Source organism: Heterocephalus glaber, unplaced genomic scaffold, assembly GCF_053883595.1.
Source record: "Heterocephalus glaber isolate CG9 unplaced genomic scaffold, H.glaber_assembly_v1.0 deba00001687, whole genome shotgun sequence".
In the NCBI taxonomy this organism is placed as follows: Eukaryota; Metazoa; Chordata; class Mammalia; order Rodentia; family Bathyergidae; genus Heterocephalus; species Heterocephalus glaber.
The window spans coordinates 21,690,042-21,703,939 of NW_028258412.1; the positions used below are offsets into that span (position 1 = coordinate 21,690,042).

The 13,898-nt window shown below is 55.0% G+C and overlaps 1 protein-coding gene across 19 annotated transcripts in view; it reads right to left on the reverse strand.

Moving 5' to 3' along the window:
- Positions 1 to 13,898, reverse strand: part of Kdm2b (lysine demethylase 2B) — a 111,706-nt gene that overhangs the window by 6,980 nt on the left and 90,828 nt on the right. For 11 of the 19 annotated variants that reach the window (XM_087198296.1, XM_087198294.1, XM_087198295.1 and 8 more), the window contains 10 exons: positions 11,555 to 11,779; positions 5,941 to 6,084; positions 4,799 to 4,886; positions 4,386 to 4,654; positions 4,076 to 4,186; positions 3,470 to 3,508; positions 2,642 to 3,321; positions 1,958 to 2,121; positions 1,718 to 1,879; positions 998 to 1,216 (listed from right to left, as the gene is read on the reverse strand). In XM_087198296.1, the coding sequence (XP_087054422.1) occupies positions 998 to 1,216; positions 1,718 to 1,879; positions 1,958 to 2,121; positions 2,642 to 3,321; positions 3,470 to 3,508; positions 4,076 to 4,186; positions 4,386 to 4,654; positions 4,799 to 4,886; positions 5,941 to 6,084; positions 11,555 to 11,779 (2,101 nt within the window). The remainder of the gene's footprint in view (positions 1 to 997; positions 1,217 to 1,717; positions 1,880 to 1,957; positions 2,122 to 2,641; positions 3,322 to 3,469; positions 3,509 to 4,075; positions 4,187 to 4,385; positions 4,655 to 4,798; positions 4,887 to 5,940; positions 6,085 to 11,554; positions 11,780 to 13,898) is intronic. The other 8 variants (XM_004843847.4, XM_021257515.2, XM_004843849.4 and 5 more) reach the window with 2 other exon arrangements.

Genomic DNA, 13,898 nt, shown 5'->3' on the forward strand with positions numbered 1-13,898 from the left:
CCTGTCTGCACAGACTTCACAGCTCGCAACAAGAACGCAGAGCTCTGTATGTACGAGGCAAGAAGATGCCCTCACTGTGCTGTGGTGGGAAATAAAATGACACCGGTGCTGCAGGGAGACTGAGCTCTGCTGCACACCGCGTCGGTGAAACCGCAAAACTGAGCACCAGGAGCGCAGCAGCTCCACCATCCTGAGGCCTCCGCGCCCTTCTCAAAGGGCAGCTGTCACCCGTACCAGCCCATTCCCTGGGCTGCAGGCTGGTGGCACTGGGGAACCCCCATCACATGGCTCTTTCCTTCGCCCTCATTGGTGGGACAATCCCTGCCACCAAAAGGTTTATTAGGCACAACTGTAGCAAACAAACAATTCCAGAACACGTGAACATGATGAAGTAAACGGGGAAGTATGTAAGACTAAGGGTGCCCTTTAATACTTGGTCATTTCTGAAAAGGAAAAAAAGCAGAAAGAGATTGAAGTGTCGTTTCTCTTCAATTTCTCCTCGTCCAAACCCAACAGCCCCGGGCCTGACCACCCTGAGATATCAGACACCTTGGCAGCGCCACCTCTGTCCACATCCTTTAAACCAACTCCTGCCCACCCGCCAGCAAAGGGGTGACTGTCCCTTGGAACCATCTGTGGGCTTCCTTTTCCTCTCCCACAGGCCCCTGACAGCAGGGTGGAGAGGGGCACACAGGTGACACCCACAAAGGCCCACAAAGGCAGAGCTTGAGTTTCCACACAACTGTTGGCCATGGTGGGAACCCTGACTGCATGGCCCTGGGCTCACGGTAGCTACTGTTGCAGCGCCTGTGCCAGGCCGCCTTGCACTCAGTCCACTGTTGCCCTCAGACACCACTCTGCTGCTTTAGTTGGAATTAATACGATGTGAATAGACCCATGCCGTGCATGCCTCACCTCTAGAGCTGGCTGTCCTGTTCCCTGGCCATCCCAGCACCTAACAGAGAGAGGCCCTGGGCAGACGCAGAGCCCCACGCACCTGACAGGATGATCTCGGTCAGAGAGTCCCGGGTGGTGGTGCCAACCGCAGTGAGCAGGTTGATGGACTGGTCTGTGACGTGGTTACAATAACTGAGGTGCAGCTTGGAGAGCAGGGGCATGTGGCGGATGATGAGCCGCAGGGAGGCATCTGTGATGTCCAGACCTGCCAGGCGCAGCTCCACGATGTTCCGGAGCTTACTCCGATTGTCCATCTGACCTGGGGGGCAGGCAGGTGAGGGGCAGCTGACAAGACACCCTAAGTGGTCTACCGACGGAGTGTAACACTTAAATTTCACTTAGCCATAAAGCACTCCTCCCAAATAAAAATTCTAACACTTAAAATTCACAAGACTCCACTCCAAAGTTAGATGTCTAGATTCTCTGGTAAAATGAGAAAATCTAGAAACCCTGAAACACACTGCACCCAGCAGCCATCAGCCACACGGCCACTTAAGCTGTGGGCGGGCCCTGGCCCTAGCACTGACTCAGGCTCACCCTGCCCCAGCCTTCTGCCCTCAGGAAGTGAACAGAGTGCAGGTCCCCAGGGTGTACAAAGGAGCCTCTGCCACCTTCTGCAGCCCCGTGTGCCCAAAGCCAGCTGGGGAGGGAATGAGGACTCTGGCCTGCATCCTTCAGGGAAGGGCTGAGGCCAGACAAGACCCAAGGACGCCAGCACCAGATGCAGTCGGTTGGCAGCCCAGCACAGCCCCCAGCTTACCTGGCCTGTTATCTGTGGGCGGGGACAGGAGATCCCGCATCTGGGCGTCCTTGAGCCCTTCTACCCACTGGACATCCAGGGTCCGGAGCAGCGGACAACTGGAGCTACAGAGCGCAGAGACTGCGATCCAGGAGCAGCCTGCCAGCACCAAGTCTCGGAGCCCTGGGGAGACAGGTGTGGGGTGGGTGAGCGGGCGCTCAGTCCAACTACTCCACACTCTGGCTCTGCCCCAGGGCTCACCAGGCAGGCGGTTGATGAGCCAGCTCAGCTGCTTCTTAGAAATGTTGGTCCAGCTGAGGTCAAGGGAGGCGGGCTGGCGCCGAATGATGCCACTGAGCATCAAGGGCGTGATGGACTTGCAGTGGTTCAGGTCGATGCGGGTCCACAACCGCTTATCACAGCACCTGGGCAGCAGGAGGGGCATCGTCAGAGGTGGGGCTCACCGGGGAGCCCCTGTTCAGCTGTGACTGCTTCCCCACCTTCCACCCTCAGAGAACTTCCATCTAGTGCCATCTGCTGTGCTCAGGCACCCAGCTGCAGGTGCCGGACCCACTTTCCACCCGACTTCTGTTAGCCTTACAGCCCCACCAGGATGTGCCCGCAGGAGGCAGGCCTCACACCGCTCAGATGCCTCGGCCAGGGTTCAAGTCCAGCGGCATCCCAATCCTGCCTAGGCCTGCTCTGAAGACAAGGCCAGACCTTGGTGCTGCCTTAGCTCACAGAGAGGTACACGGAAAGCAAGCAGGCACTGCCCCTGACAGGAACACACAGGCAGGGCCTCGGCAGCTCCCTGTATGCCAGTGGATGCCTAAGCTCTACGGAGGTTCACAGGAAAGTGCCGCAAGTGACTCCAGCGGGGACACACGCCACTCATGGGCCAGTCTGAGCCATGACTCAGAGCCCTGAGCCAGGGTGAGCCCTCACCAGCGGTTCCAGGTCCTGCAGACCCGCATGCAGACACACAGGTCTTGGTGGCTGAGGTAGCTGAAGACGGCCATCCACACCTCCCTGTGCATGACGTGGGCCGCCCCATCGTCCAGGGGCAGCGAGTCAGGTGGGGGGCTGATGGGGGGCGGGCGGATCACGTGGCGCTCCATCTGGATGCACTTGGGCGGGGACACAGAGGGTGGGGGCCGGGAGATGACCCGGGGCGGGCTGCGCAGGCCGTGGCCCAGCGGGTGCCGCAACTCCCGGGGGGTGCCGTTGAGCCCCTTGCTGAAGCGGTGGGGCCGCTCACAGTGGCCCAGCGGCCGCTTGGGCTCCTCATTCTCGCTCTCGGGCTCTGACTTGATGGGCTGGTGGTTCTCATGGGCCAGGCTGCTCTCTGTTTTCTGGATCTCATGGTTGAGCTCCTTGCTCAGCTCCTTGCTCAGCTCCTTATTGGGAAGCCGCCGTTTCCGGCGCATCTTCACTTTCTTCTTTTCCTCCGAGCCCTCGGCCCCCTCCGTGCTGGGCCCTGCGGTGGGCGAGCTAGAGCGTGAGTGGTCACTGTCCCTGCTTTTGGGGGGCGCCTCAGGCAAATCATCCTCTGGCTCCTGCTTGAAGCGCCGCAGGGGCTTCGTAGCCAGTGGCATCCGGTCCTCAGCGTTCTTCCAGGACCTCCGCTGCAGCAGAGGGACAGAGGTGGGAGGCCCACGGTCAGCACACAGCACCCACCCCAGACTCCCGACCGGCACCTCAGGACCTCTGGGCCCCAGGCACTGCCCACAGATGGGAGCACCAGGGGCACAGGGAGGGAAGGGAGGACAGTACCTTCTTCCTGAAAAGCTTATCTTCTTTGCCAGGCTTTAGCTGTGGTGGAAGAAAGGATGCAGAGCTTGCTCCCGAGGCTCTTGGAATGTGGTCCCCTTTACCCCCAAGCCCACCACGAGCCCAGTCTACAGCGCGGGCTGGAGGGAAACCACCCCCAAGTGCCATCTCCTCCTTCCCATCTCACTGGCAGTATGGACCCTGCCTGCTGCTTTCGGGGAGGAGGAGGAGGAGGATGGCCGAGGGTTCCCGCCCGCTGACTCCCACCCGGCAGACCCAGAGCCTGCAGACGCCATCACCTCAGCCTGGCTCCGGCCGGCCGGGGCTGGAGCACAGGCCTGCAGGCATCCCGGCCGCCACAGCAGCTGGAACGGAGCAGTTCCAGGCGCCACCTTGTGGCCGGTGGCGGCAAGGGCAGTGGGCGGAGCCCGGCCGCCGGGATCCTCTGAGGTCCGTCCCAGCGGCAACTTCAGGGGCTCTGCTCTCCTCAGAGCTCAGCTGGCCGCAGCCAGGGCCAGGCCTGGGGGCAGCTGCGCAGGGCAGGCGGGCGCGGAGGGGGCAGCCCGGGACTCGTGTCCCCGGGTCTGGGCGGGCGGGGGATGGGAGCACCTGCTGCTGGAAGTAAGTGAGACTGGATCTCCACCAGGGGCTGAGGCTGCTGCCTAGAGGGGGCCTCGGCGAGAGGTGAGAGGAACCGGGGGACGTTTGAAGCGTCGAGGCCTAAAGGGGTGGGAAGAGCAGTGACTCGCTGGGTTTCCCTCTTTCCTCTGGGGCCAGGCTCTTGGGACTTGGGGGACCTGCTCAGGGCAGCCAGAGGCCAGGATCCCCGTTCTGCCCGCGGCCCCTCCCATCCGACCACCCACCCTCTGGGTCCAGCCAGGCCGCCCTCCTCCCGGCCTCCGTCCCACTCCCACCGTACTCGCTTGCGTGCACTCAGCTCCTGGGGCTTCTCATATTTCCGCTTCCTCCTCAGGTGCACATCATCCGACTTTCGGCGCAGGATGCTGTCCACCGGCACCTTCTTGGGGTGCTCGTCCGACCTGCGCCTGGGCGCCTCCTCACACTCACTCCTCCGCTTGGCAGGCTCCTGCCCTTCCTTGTTGTCCCGGTTCATCTTCTGCTCCTTGAGCAGGGAGCCGGGCAGGTTGGAGGCATACTTAAAGCCAGGGCCACGCTTTTGCTTGTAGGCCAAAAAGGGAGAAGGAACAACCCGACTGTATATCTTTGGACTTGCCCAGCCACCGCGCCCCCTGCCTGACCACTTGCTAGGCTGGTCCCCGAAAGGCCCGCGCCCCGCCCACCCGCCGCCCAGGGACTTGGAGCCTGCACTCACTTTCCCGGTCTTGCCAGCGTGGTTGCACTTCGGACACTCCCAGCAGTTTGGAAGCTCGTCGTTGACCACACCCTCTGACTCCTTAATCTGGAAGAATAGGCTCGACTCAGCAGACAGGGAGGGGTATCAGGCCCGGGCCTGGAGGGCACAGGGTCCCCAAAGCCATGCCCATCCCATTTCCAGTCAAAAGAAAACACAGCTGCATAGGACTGAAATGCTGGACCTTCTGGCCCAGCCAGCCCTAAGCCACGGGCCTGTGCCCTGACCCATGAGCTGGGGCTGAGCCGGCCTACTTCACCATGCCTGGGAGGATTCAGTGAGGGGTGTGGTAAAGCAATCTGCTCAGGGCCATGCACACAGAGAAGACCCAACATGGATCATGTCATACACATGAGCTGGGGGAGGGGTGGATATAAGTAGCCAATTCAATGGGAAGGGCTGACTCCCAAAGCCAAGGAATCGCAGCAGCCCCTCCGAAGGGCATGGCTATCTGTGGGCCTCTCTCTGGCTGGGACAAGGGTGTGAGGCGGACCCATCATCCCTGCTGAGAGGAAGCTGGAGCCTAAGCACCCTCCTGGCCCACCTGCCCTCCACATTCTCAGGGCAGGAGGATGTGCTGGCCCATAGTAGTCTCTTCCTTTCCAAGGCAGAACCTACTGTCAAAGCCAGGCAGGCAGAGGTCACCCACAAGGCAGCCCTTCCCCAGGTACACCAAAGGAACCAGTTTATGGTGCAGAGGCACAGGAAAGCAACCACCTGTCACTCGGGACCCGCCCTCCTTGGCCCAGGTCTTCTCCCAGAAGCCAGGAGGCAAGACTCCATCGACCAGCCCCCTTGCAGCTCTGCTCCAGCACCCAGCCTGTGTTCTCCACCTCCTGAGACGCCGGGACCCTTTTAAAGGCTCTGAGGTACTGGAAGGTGGTGGTGGTAGGGGGTTCGTTCTCTCGGGGACACCACTCCAGACTCTTGCTGCTCTGGGGCCATCATGTGATACAGAATCCCCAGACTCAGTTCTCGGAGAATTCAGCAAGCGGTGCCACCCCCTACCTCCTGAAGTCTGCAGGGCAGGGACCCAGCCCCTCGTCAGCACCACAGAGCCCCGGGCTGAGCGCAGTAGGCTGGGGTCCCAGGGGCCGCTCACCTTAAGGCAGCCAGGGTGGATGATCTCATTGCAGATGGAGCACTCCATGAGCATGAGGTTGAACTTGCCTTCCTCCTCTTCCACTGTGTCCTCCTTCCCTGCCTCGCCACACACAAGGCACACAGCGGTATGGGGCAGCACTGGCTGAGGAGCCAGGAGACACACAAGTCAGCAGGGGGGGAAGAAGACAGACGCCTGGAGGACCAGGACCAGGTCAGGGACACTGAGCTGCTCTCCTGGGCCTGCCAGGAGACATCACACTCGGAGCCTGGCATATTTGCCCATTCATTCACACATTTACCAGGCTGCGACCTCTACATGTCAAGTACTTTACTCTATGAGAGCTAGGTTAAAATCTCTCCACCCTAAGCTCATCTTTTGGTGAAGGGAAGCAGACAGGTGGGTATAACAGGGCAGGGAGGGCCAGGCGTGAGGGAGGGTAGATGGGGGCCAGAGTTACATCTGGAGTCAGGCAAGGTCTCCACTCATAAAAGACCTGAAAAAGATGGGGTGGGAGCTTGGTCCAGACCCGTGGAGGGCTGGGGCTCATCACACTAGCAGGGATCAGGCCTCCTCCGGAAGGGCTGTCTTCAGACCAAGAGGAAGCCACCAACTGCCTACTCCATGGGCTGATATTTGCCCTAACGGTGCTCAAGCACTGGGGGCCAAAACCGCTGGCTCCTCAGCACCAGGTGACAGCTAGCTGTCCCAGCCATCACACACACTGCAAAGATCCCCAGTTCACTAAAGAATGTCTTGGATTATTAATCTTATGAAAACCTCGACCCTTGAGCACACATCCTTCCACACAAAGTATGTGCACAGCACATCTGCACACTGAGGGACATTCACTACCAGAGGAAAAGTGCTTGTGGCTGAGCTATGAGCTCAGCCGACCACCTTCTCCACACAACCTCCTGTTACATGAAAGAACTGAGGAAACCAGTTGGCATTTTTTTTTTTGAAGATCAAAGAAGCAAGCCTGTCAATTCCAGAAAAACGCATACTCATAACTCACACTAGTAGTATTTGGTGCAAATGACAAAATTCAAGTATCCGAAGAAAGATGAGAAGTTTGGAAAATTTACATGAGCCACTATGAACTGGAAGGCTTCCCAAAGCTTTTCTGATTGATTAAAATCAGGCTGGTGATTAAAAAATAGGATTTTATATGTATATATGTTATATACATATGTACACAGATTTCTACGTAAGTATTAGTAGTACAATGTGCCAATATTGGAAAATCTCCTTCAGTGAGCCAACATTTTCCAAATGACCCGTGCCTAATGTTATAACCTCCTGCATGAGCAGAAGGCAAGACTGATGGCTTCTACTATAACGGTATGAAAAGCTCACTGGTACAGTTTTTGATCCCACCTTCAACTGGCCTTAAAAAGCCACTGCCTGTTGAGTTCCAGGGCTTATATACCTGCATGGACGACTCACACACTCCTCCTCCCTGTCCAGTCATCTATCTGTGGAATCTCAGTTCTCCTCTTCCTCCTCCCAAAACAACCTAATACCACAGACTGGAGCACAGAAGCAGATGTGGAAATCCAGGTCCTTTCTAATGAATTGGACACAAGAGATTCACAAAGACATAAAACCGTCACTCTTCCTATTTTTGTTTTGGACAATATAGTTGCTTCTTATAAAGATGTTTTATCTTCATTTAAAAAATATGTAAGGGGGGGGGCGGGGATTTAGCACAGTGGTTTCACCGCCTGCTGCGCAAGCGCAAGGACCCAAGTTCGATCCCCAGTAACAAAAAAAAGTAAGGAGTTTCTTATTCTCAAAATGAATTTAAAGTATTTTATAAATTCACTTTTAATACAGTAGGGTTTTTTTTTTTAATTTGAGGTACCGGGAATCAAACTCAGGACCTTTTGCTTCCGAGGCAGATGTGGCCCCACTGAGCTATACCCCTAGCCCTTTTTTGAGACAGGGTCTCACTATAGCCCAGGCTGGCCTTTAACTCATGGCAATCCTCCTGCCTCAGCCTCCTCAGTGCTGGGACTACAGGCTGCACCACCACGCACAGCCTTGAGTGTAGCAGATATAGTAAGTAAACTCCATGAACAAGGGCACTTTGGGGCCCTTAGGGTTTTAGACCACAAAGGGGCTCCAAGACCACCAAGTTTGCCGGAGCCCAAGGGCAGAGGCCAGGTCAGCCCTATGCCCACCTGCTCACCTGGCCCTGATGAGTACAGAATGCAGAAGACGCACAGGCACAGGTTTTACTAAACTGCTTCCCAGGAGCTTCAAACAAGCTGGGATATGCTCGGCTGTAAGTGGAAAAGTCTGTAAAGTGGCCAGACACCTGAGTCCACACAGAACACTGCAGGTACAAGAGCCATTTATCATCCAACCAACACCTAACAACATCTGCTAACGCCCAGAACAAGATATTAAGAGAGGTGTGGAAGTGATGGGACAGCTGTTCTCCTCAAAGTATTTCAGAAGACAAAGACACAACTCACTGAAATCCAAGAAAATGTGAAAAAGTTGTGTTCAGGTGTAATCTGAAGCAGCAAGGCCGACTAGTAGGAGGAAAGATCTCCAAGTGGGCAAGGCCAGAGAGGTCTGCACAGGACACACTCAGTGTGGGGTCGCAGCAGGCAGCCTGGAGCTACAGGTGTGCAGCAAGAGGAGGGTCTGGGCTCAGGACACTGACTCTGAGACACGTGGCAGCTTGAGAGGGGAACCAGGGGCAAAGCTACTGCAGAGATCCTGGAGGGGAGGGAAGCCACTGGAGGAAGCCGAGGGAGACGCCACACATCGAGCGGGAAGGCCATGTGTGGGGCAGAGGGGAAAATATAGAAGGCCGGAAAGAGACTCCGAAGGACTGGATGGCTCAAGAAGCCTGTGGGGTTGGAGCTGACAGGAGACAGGTTCACTCCTACCAACATGGCCCATGTGCCCGGCATGGCAGCAGGCACCAGAGCTGCAAAGATGAGGCCAATCACAAAGGTTTCCTGTAACTGGACCCTGGGCACTAGAGGAGAAGGCAGTTAAGGTTTAGGTGACACTTGTCCAAACCAACAGTCTCCAGACAAGATCCTTAAAATCCTGTTCAAAGGGCTGGGGATGTAGCTCAGCGTGCAGTGCCTGCCTGGCAAGCATGAGGCCCTGAGTTCAATTCCTGGTACCCCCCAAAAAAATCCTGTTCAAATTCAAAGGGTCACACAGACCCTCTTCACCAGAAAAATGCATCCACAACAGATAATACTTGATCCTGGGGGTTAATATCCAGAATATATGAAGAGCTTCTACAACCTCACAACAACAACACCAGAAATACCCAATTAAAAATGAGCAAAGGATACGAAACAGATATTTCTCCAAAGAAGACATACAAATGATCAACAAGTACACAAGAAAGTGCTCGATATCACTTGTCATTACAGAAATGCAGATCAAAAACATAACAGGATGCTACCTCATACACACCAGGATGACCACTGTTAGAAACAAACAGCTGGGCATCAGTGGCACACATCTGTAATCCTAGCACCTGGGAGACTGAAGCAGGAGGATCACTGCAAATTTGAGGCCAGCCTAGGGTCGAGTGTGAGTTCAAGGGCAGCCCAAACTACAGAGCTAAACCCTGTCTCAAAAAAAAAAAAAAAGAAAAAAGAAAAATGCTGAGTGTGGTGAAATGTACCTGTAGTTCCAGCACTTGGGAGGCTGAGGCAGAAAGATCCTGAGTGCAAAGCCAGCATGGGCTACACAGTGAGTTCAAAATCAGCCTAAAGTACATAGTGAGACCTGTCTTAAAAAAAGAAATTAAATTTGGCCGGGTGTGGTGGCACATGCCTATAATCCCAGCACTCAGGAGGCTGGGCTACTTAGTGAGTTCAAGGTCAGCCTGAACTAGATAGCAAGACCCTGTTTCAAAACAAATCAAAAACATTAGATTTAAAAAATAAAAACTCAGAGAATAACATGTGGGCAAGGATTTAGGGAAATGAGAACCCTTGTGCACTGCTCATAGGAATGTAAAATGGTATAGCTGTGAAGAAAAACAGTACGGAAGGGGCTAGGAATTTAGCACAGTGGTTCCGGCACCTGTGGCGCAAGCGCAAGGACCTGAGTTCGACCCCGGTGCCAAAAAAATAAAAAAATAAAAACAGTATGGAAGTTCCTCAAGAAATAAAAACTGAATTACACATGATCTAGCAACTCCACATCCCAAAGAATGGAAATCAGAATCCTAATGAGACTTGCACGTCCATGATCACTGCATGCATTATTCAGGATAATAAGATGGAGAGGCATTGCAAATGTTCATCAACAAATGAACAGGCAAAAAATGTTGTATTTGTACAACAGAATATTATTTAGCCTTTAAAAAGAAGCTGTCATCTTAGCATACTGATGCTTGCCTGTAATCTCAAGCACTTTAAAAGGCTGAGGCAGGAGGATGCTTAGTCTAAGCAACTTAGTGAGACCCTGTCTCAAAATGAATAAAGAGGGGTAGGGGATGCAGAGGACCTGGGTTCAATCCCCAGTGCCAACAAAAAAAATCTGTTGCATGTTTCGACATAGATAAAGCTTGAGGATATTAAGACACAAAAAACAGAGCATGACTCCACTTACATGAGGTGCTGCATTAACTCTTGGAAACTGAAAATGGATTGGTGGTTTCCAGGAGTTCAATGTGTACAGAGTTTTGGTTTGTTTTTGTTTTTGAGACAGGGTTTCACTATGTAGCCCAGGCTGGCCTCAAACTCGCAGTGATCTTCCTGCCTCAGCCTCCTGAGTGCTGGGATTGCAGGCCTGCACAACCACGCCCAGTCAGTTTTGGTTTTGGAAAATGAAAGTTTTGGCAATCAGCTGCATGACCATGTCCATATATGGGTAACACTACTGCACTACTCACCTGAAAATGATTATGAGTAAATTTTACAGTGGGTGCTTTTTTTTTTAAATCACAAGTTAACAAAAGACACAAGCAGGGCGTGTGTGCAAGGAGAAGGGGAAGATGCCACTGGGCTTAAGGGATACTGGCATCAGTCAGGGAGAAAAGGCTCACCCTGTGCAGAGCTCACCAGTGCCCAGGAATCTTGTTCCTCCCCCCCTCAACTAAGCCAGCTTTTCCAGGGGGACCGGGAATGCCTACTCCCACAAGAATAGCCACTGGGCCTGGGGAACAGCAACGTGTGTGTGGGTGTGTAGAGGAAGGAATCAGGGGGACCATGCCAAGCTGCCTGGCACTGGGGCAAAGCTGGTGGCCCAAGCAACTGCCGAAGAAGTGGTGACAAGCAGCTCCTTGGACCCACTACCACTCCTCTCTGTCTGGGGCGGCCTCCTAAGGAGGGTCACTGACTTTTCACCCATACCTCTAACCCTGAGGCAGGCAGACTGGAGGTAAAGGGCCCACAATCCTCACGAAATGGACTGTAAATGTTGGTTATGGAGTTAAAGACAGGACAGGCTGCCCCAACATCTTTAATGAGGGGACTTTGAAGTACTTAGCCATAACAAGAAGGGAGGGGGTAAGAGACCACCAGACTATGACACATGGCAGGAAAGCAGAGGCTCAGAAGAGCACTGGCCTGACCCTGTCCCCACCCCAATGAGCAGGGCTGCAGCGGCACAGGGTACTCACCGCAATGCACTGCCGCATGATGCAGCTCTGCTTCATCCGCCCGGGGCCCCCGAACTTCTTCATGTCCTTGCAGAAGTGGCACTCTCCACACTCTGTCCTCAGGCACGCCTCGCACTTGCGGCATCTCGTCCGGCGCCTGCGAGCTCCTGCTGTCGTTCGGTTGGCAGCCAATTTCACTGTGGAGGATGGGCCCAGCTTCCCCTTGGGCCGACCCACTGCCCGGTTCTGCAGAGAACAGGACAGCGGTGAGATTCAAGGCTACAGGGGTGCCAGGACCCCTAGACAGGGTATTCCAGACTCAGCTGTGTCCCACAGAAAGAGATGAAGCCCTAAGCCCTGGTACTTCTGAAATGTGCCGGAGCTGGGCTCTCTAGAGGTGGTTAGGTTGGGGAAGGCCACTAAAGTGCACCCTAGTCAGCAGACCTGGGTCCTTCTGTATGGGGCTGTCAGGACACAAGCAGATGCCCCCGAGAGGACCACAGTGAGGACAGAAACGGACACAGGGGAGCCCTGTCCACACACCAAGAAACTAAGGACTTCCGGCGAGGAGGCAGAGAAGGATCCTCCACGAGACCTGGAGTCAGCTTAGCCCTGCAGCTGCCTCCTGATTTCGAACTTCTGCTCCAGGACTGAGAGAGGATAAAGGCGGCTATCTTAAACCCCCTGTTAGACAGGACCACAGGGAGCACCCTGCTTCTGCCAGCAGCAGCAAGCCCTTGGCTCATGATCTTTCTGGCCCCTACTGTAGGACAGGCCCAATGCAGCCAGGCGAAGGTAGCAGAGGGTCACACAGCTGACCTCTGTTGTTGTCTCCCCCCCTCCCCGCCCACTGCAGCCTCCCCATGGCAGGACCGGTTCACACACTACCTCTGGAACCCCTCCGTGCCCACTGCAATGGGCTCAGGCTCCACTGCAGGCAAGTCTAGGTGCCTGCAACTGGTCTCCCTCTGAGACAGGACACAGGACAGAGGGCATCACATGGCGCTCACCCCACTGCCCAGCACCCAGGAGCCCTGGGAGACCCTAGCCTCCAAAGGGGCTCCAAGTGCTGCTCTCCCTATGACCTAAAGAAAGCATAGCAAGCAGAGGTCAATACAAAGAGACACAAAATGCTGAATGTCAAATGAAACGGCTATAGCTCCTGCCTCCAGGCCCTACATCCTGGCCACAGCCCAGAGCCTCTTACAAACCTGGGATCCAAGATGCCGCTGCATCCAGCACCTGAGGTGGGAAGGACTCTCTGAAGAGGTTAGTCCCCATCGGGTGACGCACACTGCTCACCCCAAAACCCTCTAAGTGGCACCCAATGCTTCAGCCCTCATTCACCCACCTGATCACCCTCTAGCGTGCTACCATCCTTCTGTCACTTGCGGACAGGATGCCCCACCCTTCTGGTGGCTCACATACCTGGAAAGCTGCCTCTGTGCACCCTGTCAGTGAAGAGGGCTCTCCGTCCAGACCCCCTTCCACAAAAGCACAGTCCCCTGCCACCCCAGGGGCATCCCAGAACATCCAACTGCATCCGAAGAAAAGCAGCCCACCTTTCTTCAGGAACACAGCCTCACAGCCAACAATCCTTGTACAGTGAGCCGTCCCTGCAGGGAGCTGCCAGTCTCACAGAATATGTCCCCTCTGCCACTGACACCTGGGCAGATCCTTCAGTCTCTCCTTTGCCAGTAGCCCAAAGTATTCCAGGAACCTGCCAGGTCTCCGTGGGCCCAAGTGCTCACCTCAGGAAGCACAGCTGCTCTGATCTTCAACCCACTCGACTTGCTCTGAATCCCAACTTGCTGCTGCAGCTCTGCTGGCCCATGCATCCTGACCTTCCCTTGCCCTGCCTGGGACTCTGCCTTGCCTTAGCTCTGGAGCTAGTGGCCTGTCCTGAGGAAGGGACAAGGGGGAACAGGCTTTCAGGGTGCAGGGTACCCACAAGCAACCCAGCCACCACCTGCCTGGGGAAGGAGCAGCCCCCACGTAAGTCATTCCTCCTTTAAGCAGCAGAGGGTCACCCAGGTCTCCTCCCACTGTCCTTACAGCCGCCTCAGGCACACATGTGAATGATTCCACCTTGCTCACACTTATAGTGTAACACATCAGCCTACATACTACCTGGATCACACCAAGTCAGGTCTGCTGCCAAATAAGAAGGATGATACAGACAGTTCCCAGAGATCTGGGGGTTTGAGAACAATGCACAAGGGACTATGGACCTGCAAACTTAGCAGCTGCCCAAGAGCAACAAAGAATGCCAAGAGGAAGCAGCAAGGGTGACAAGGACGATGCAATAAGCAATGGTGACAGTATTCTAACCACTCACTAGACGCAGGCACTACAGTCATCATGT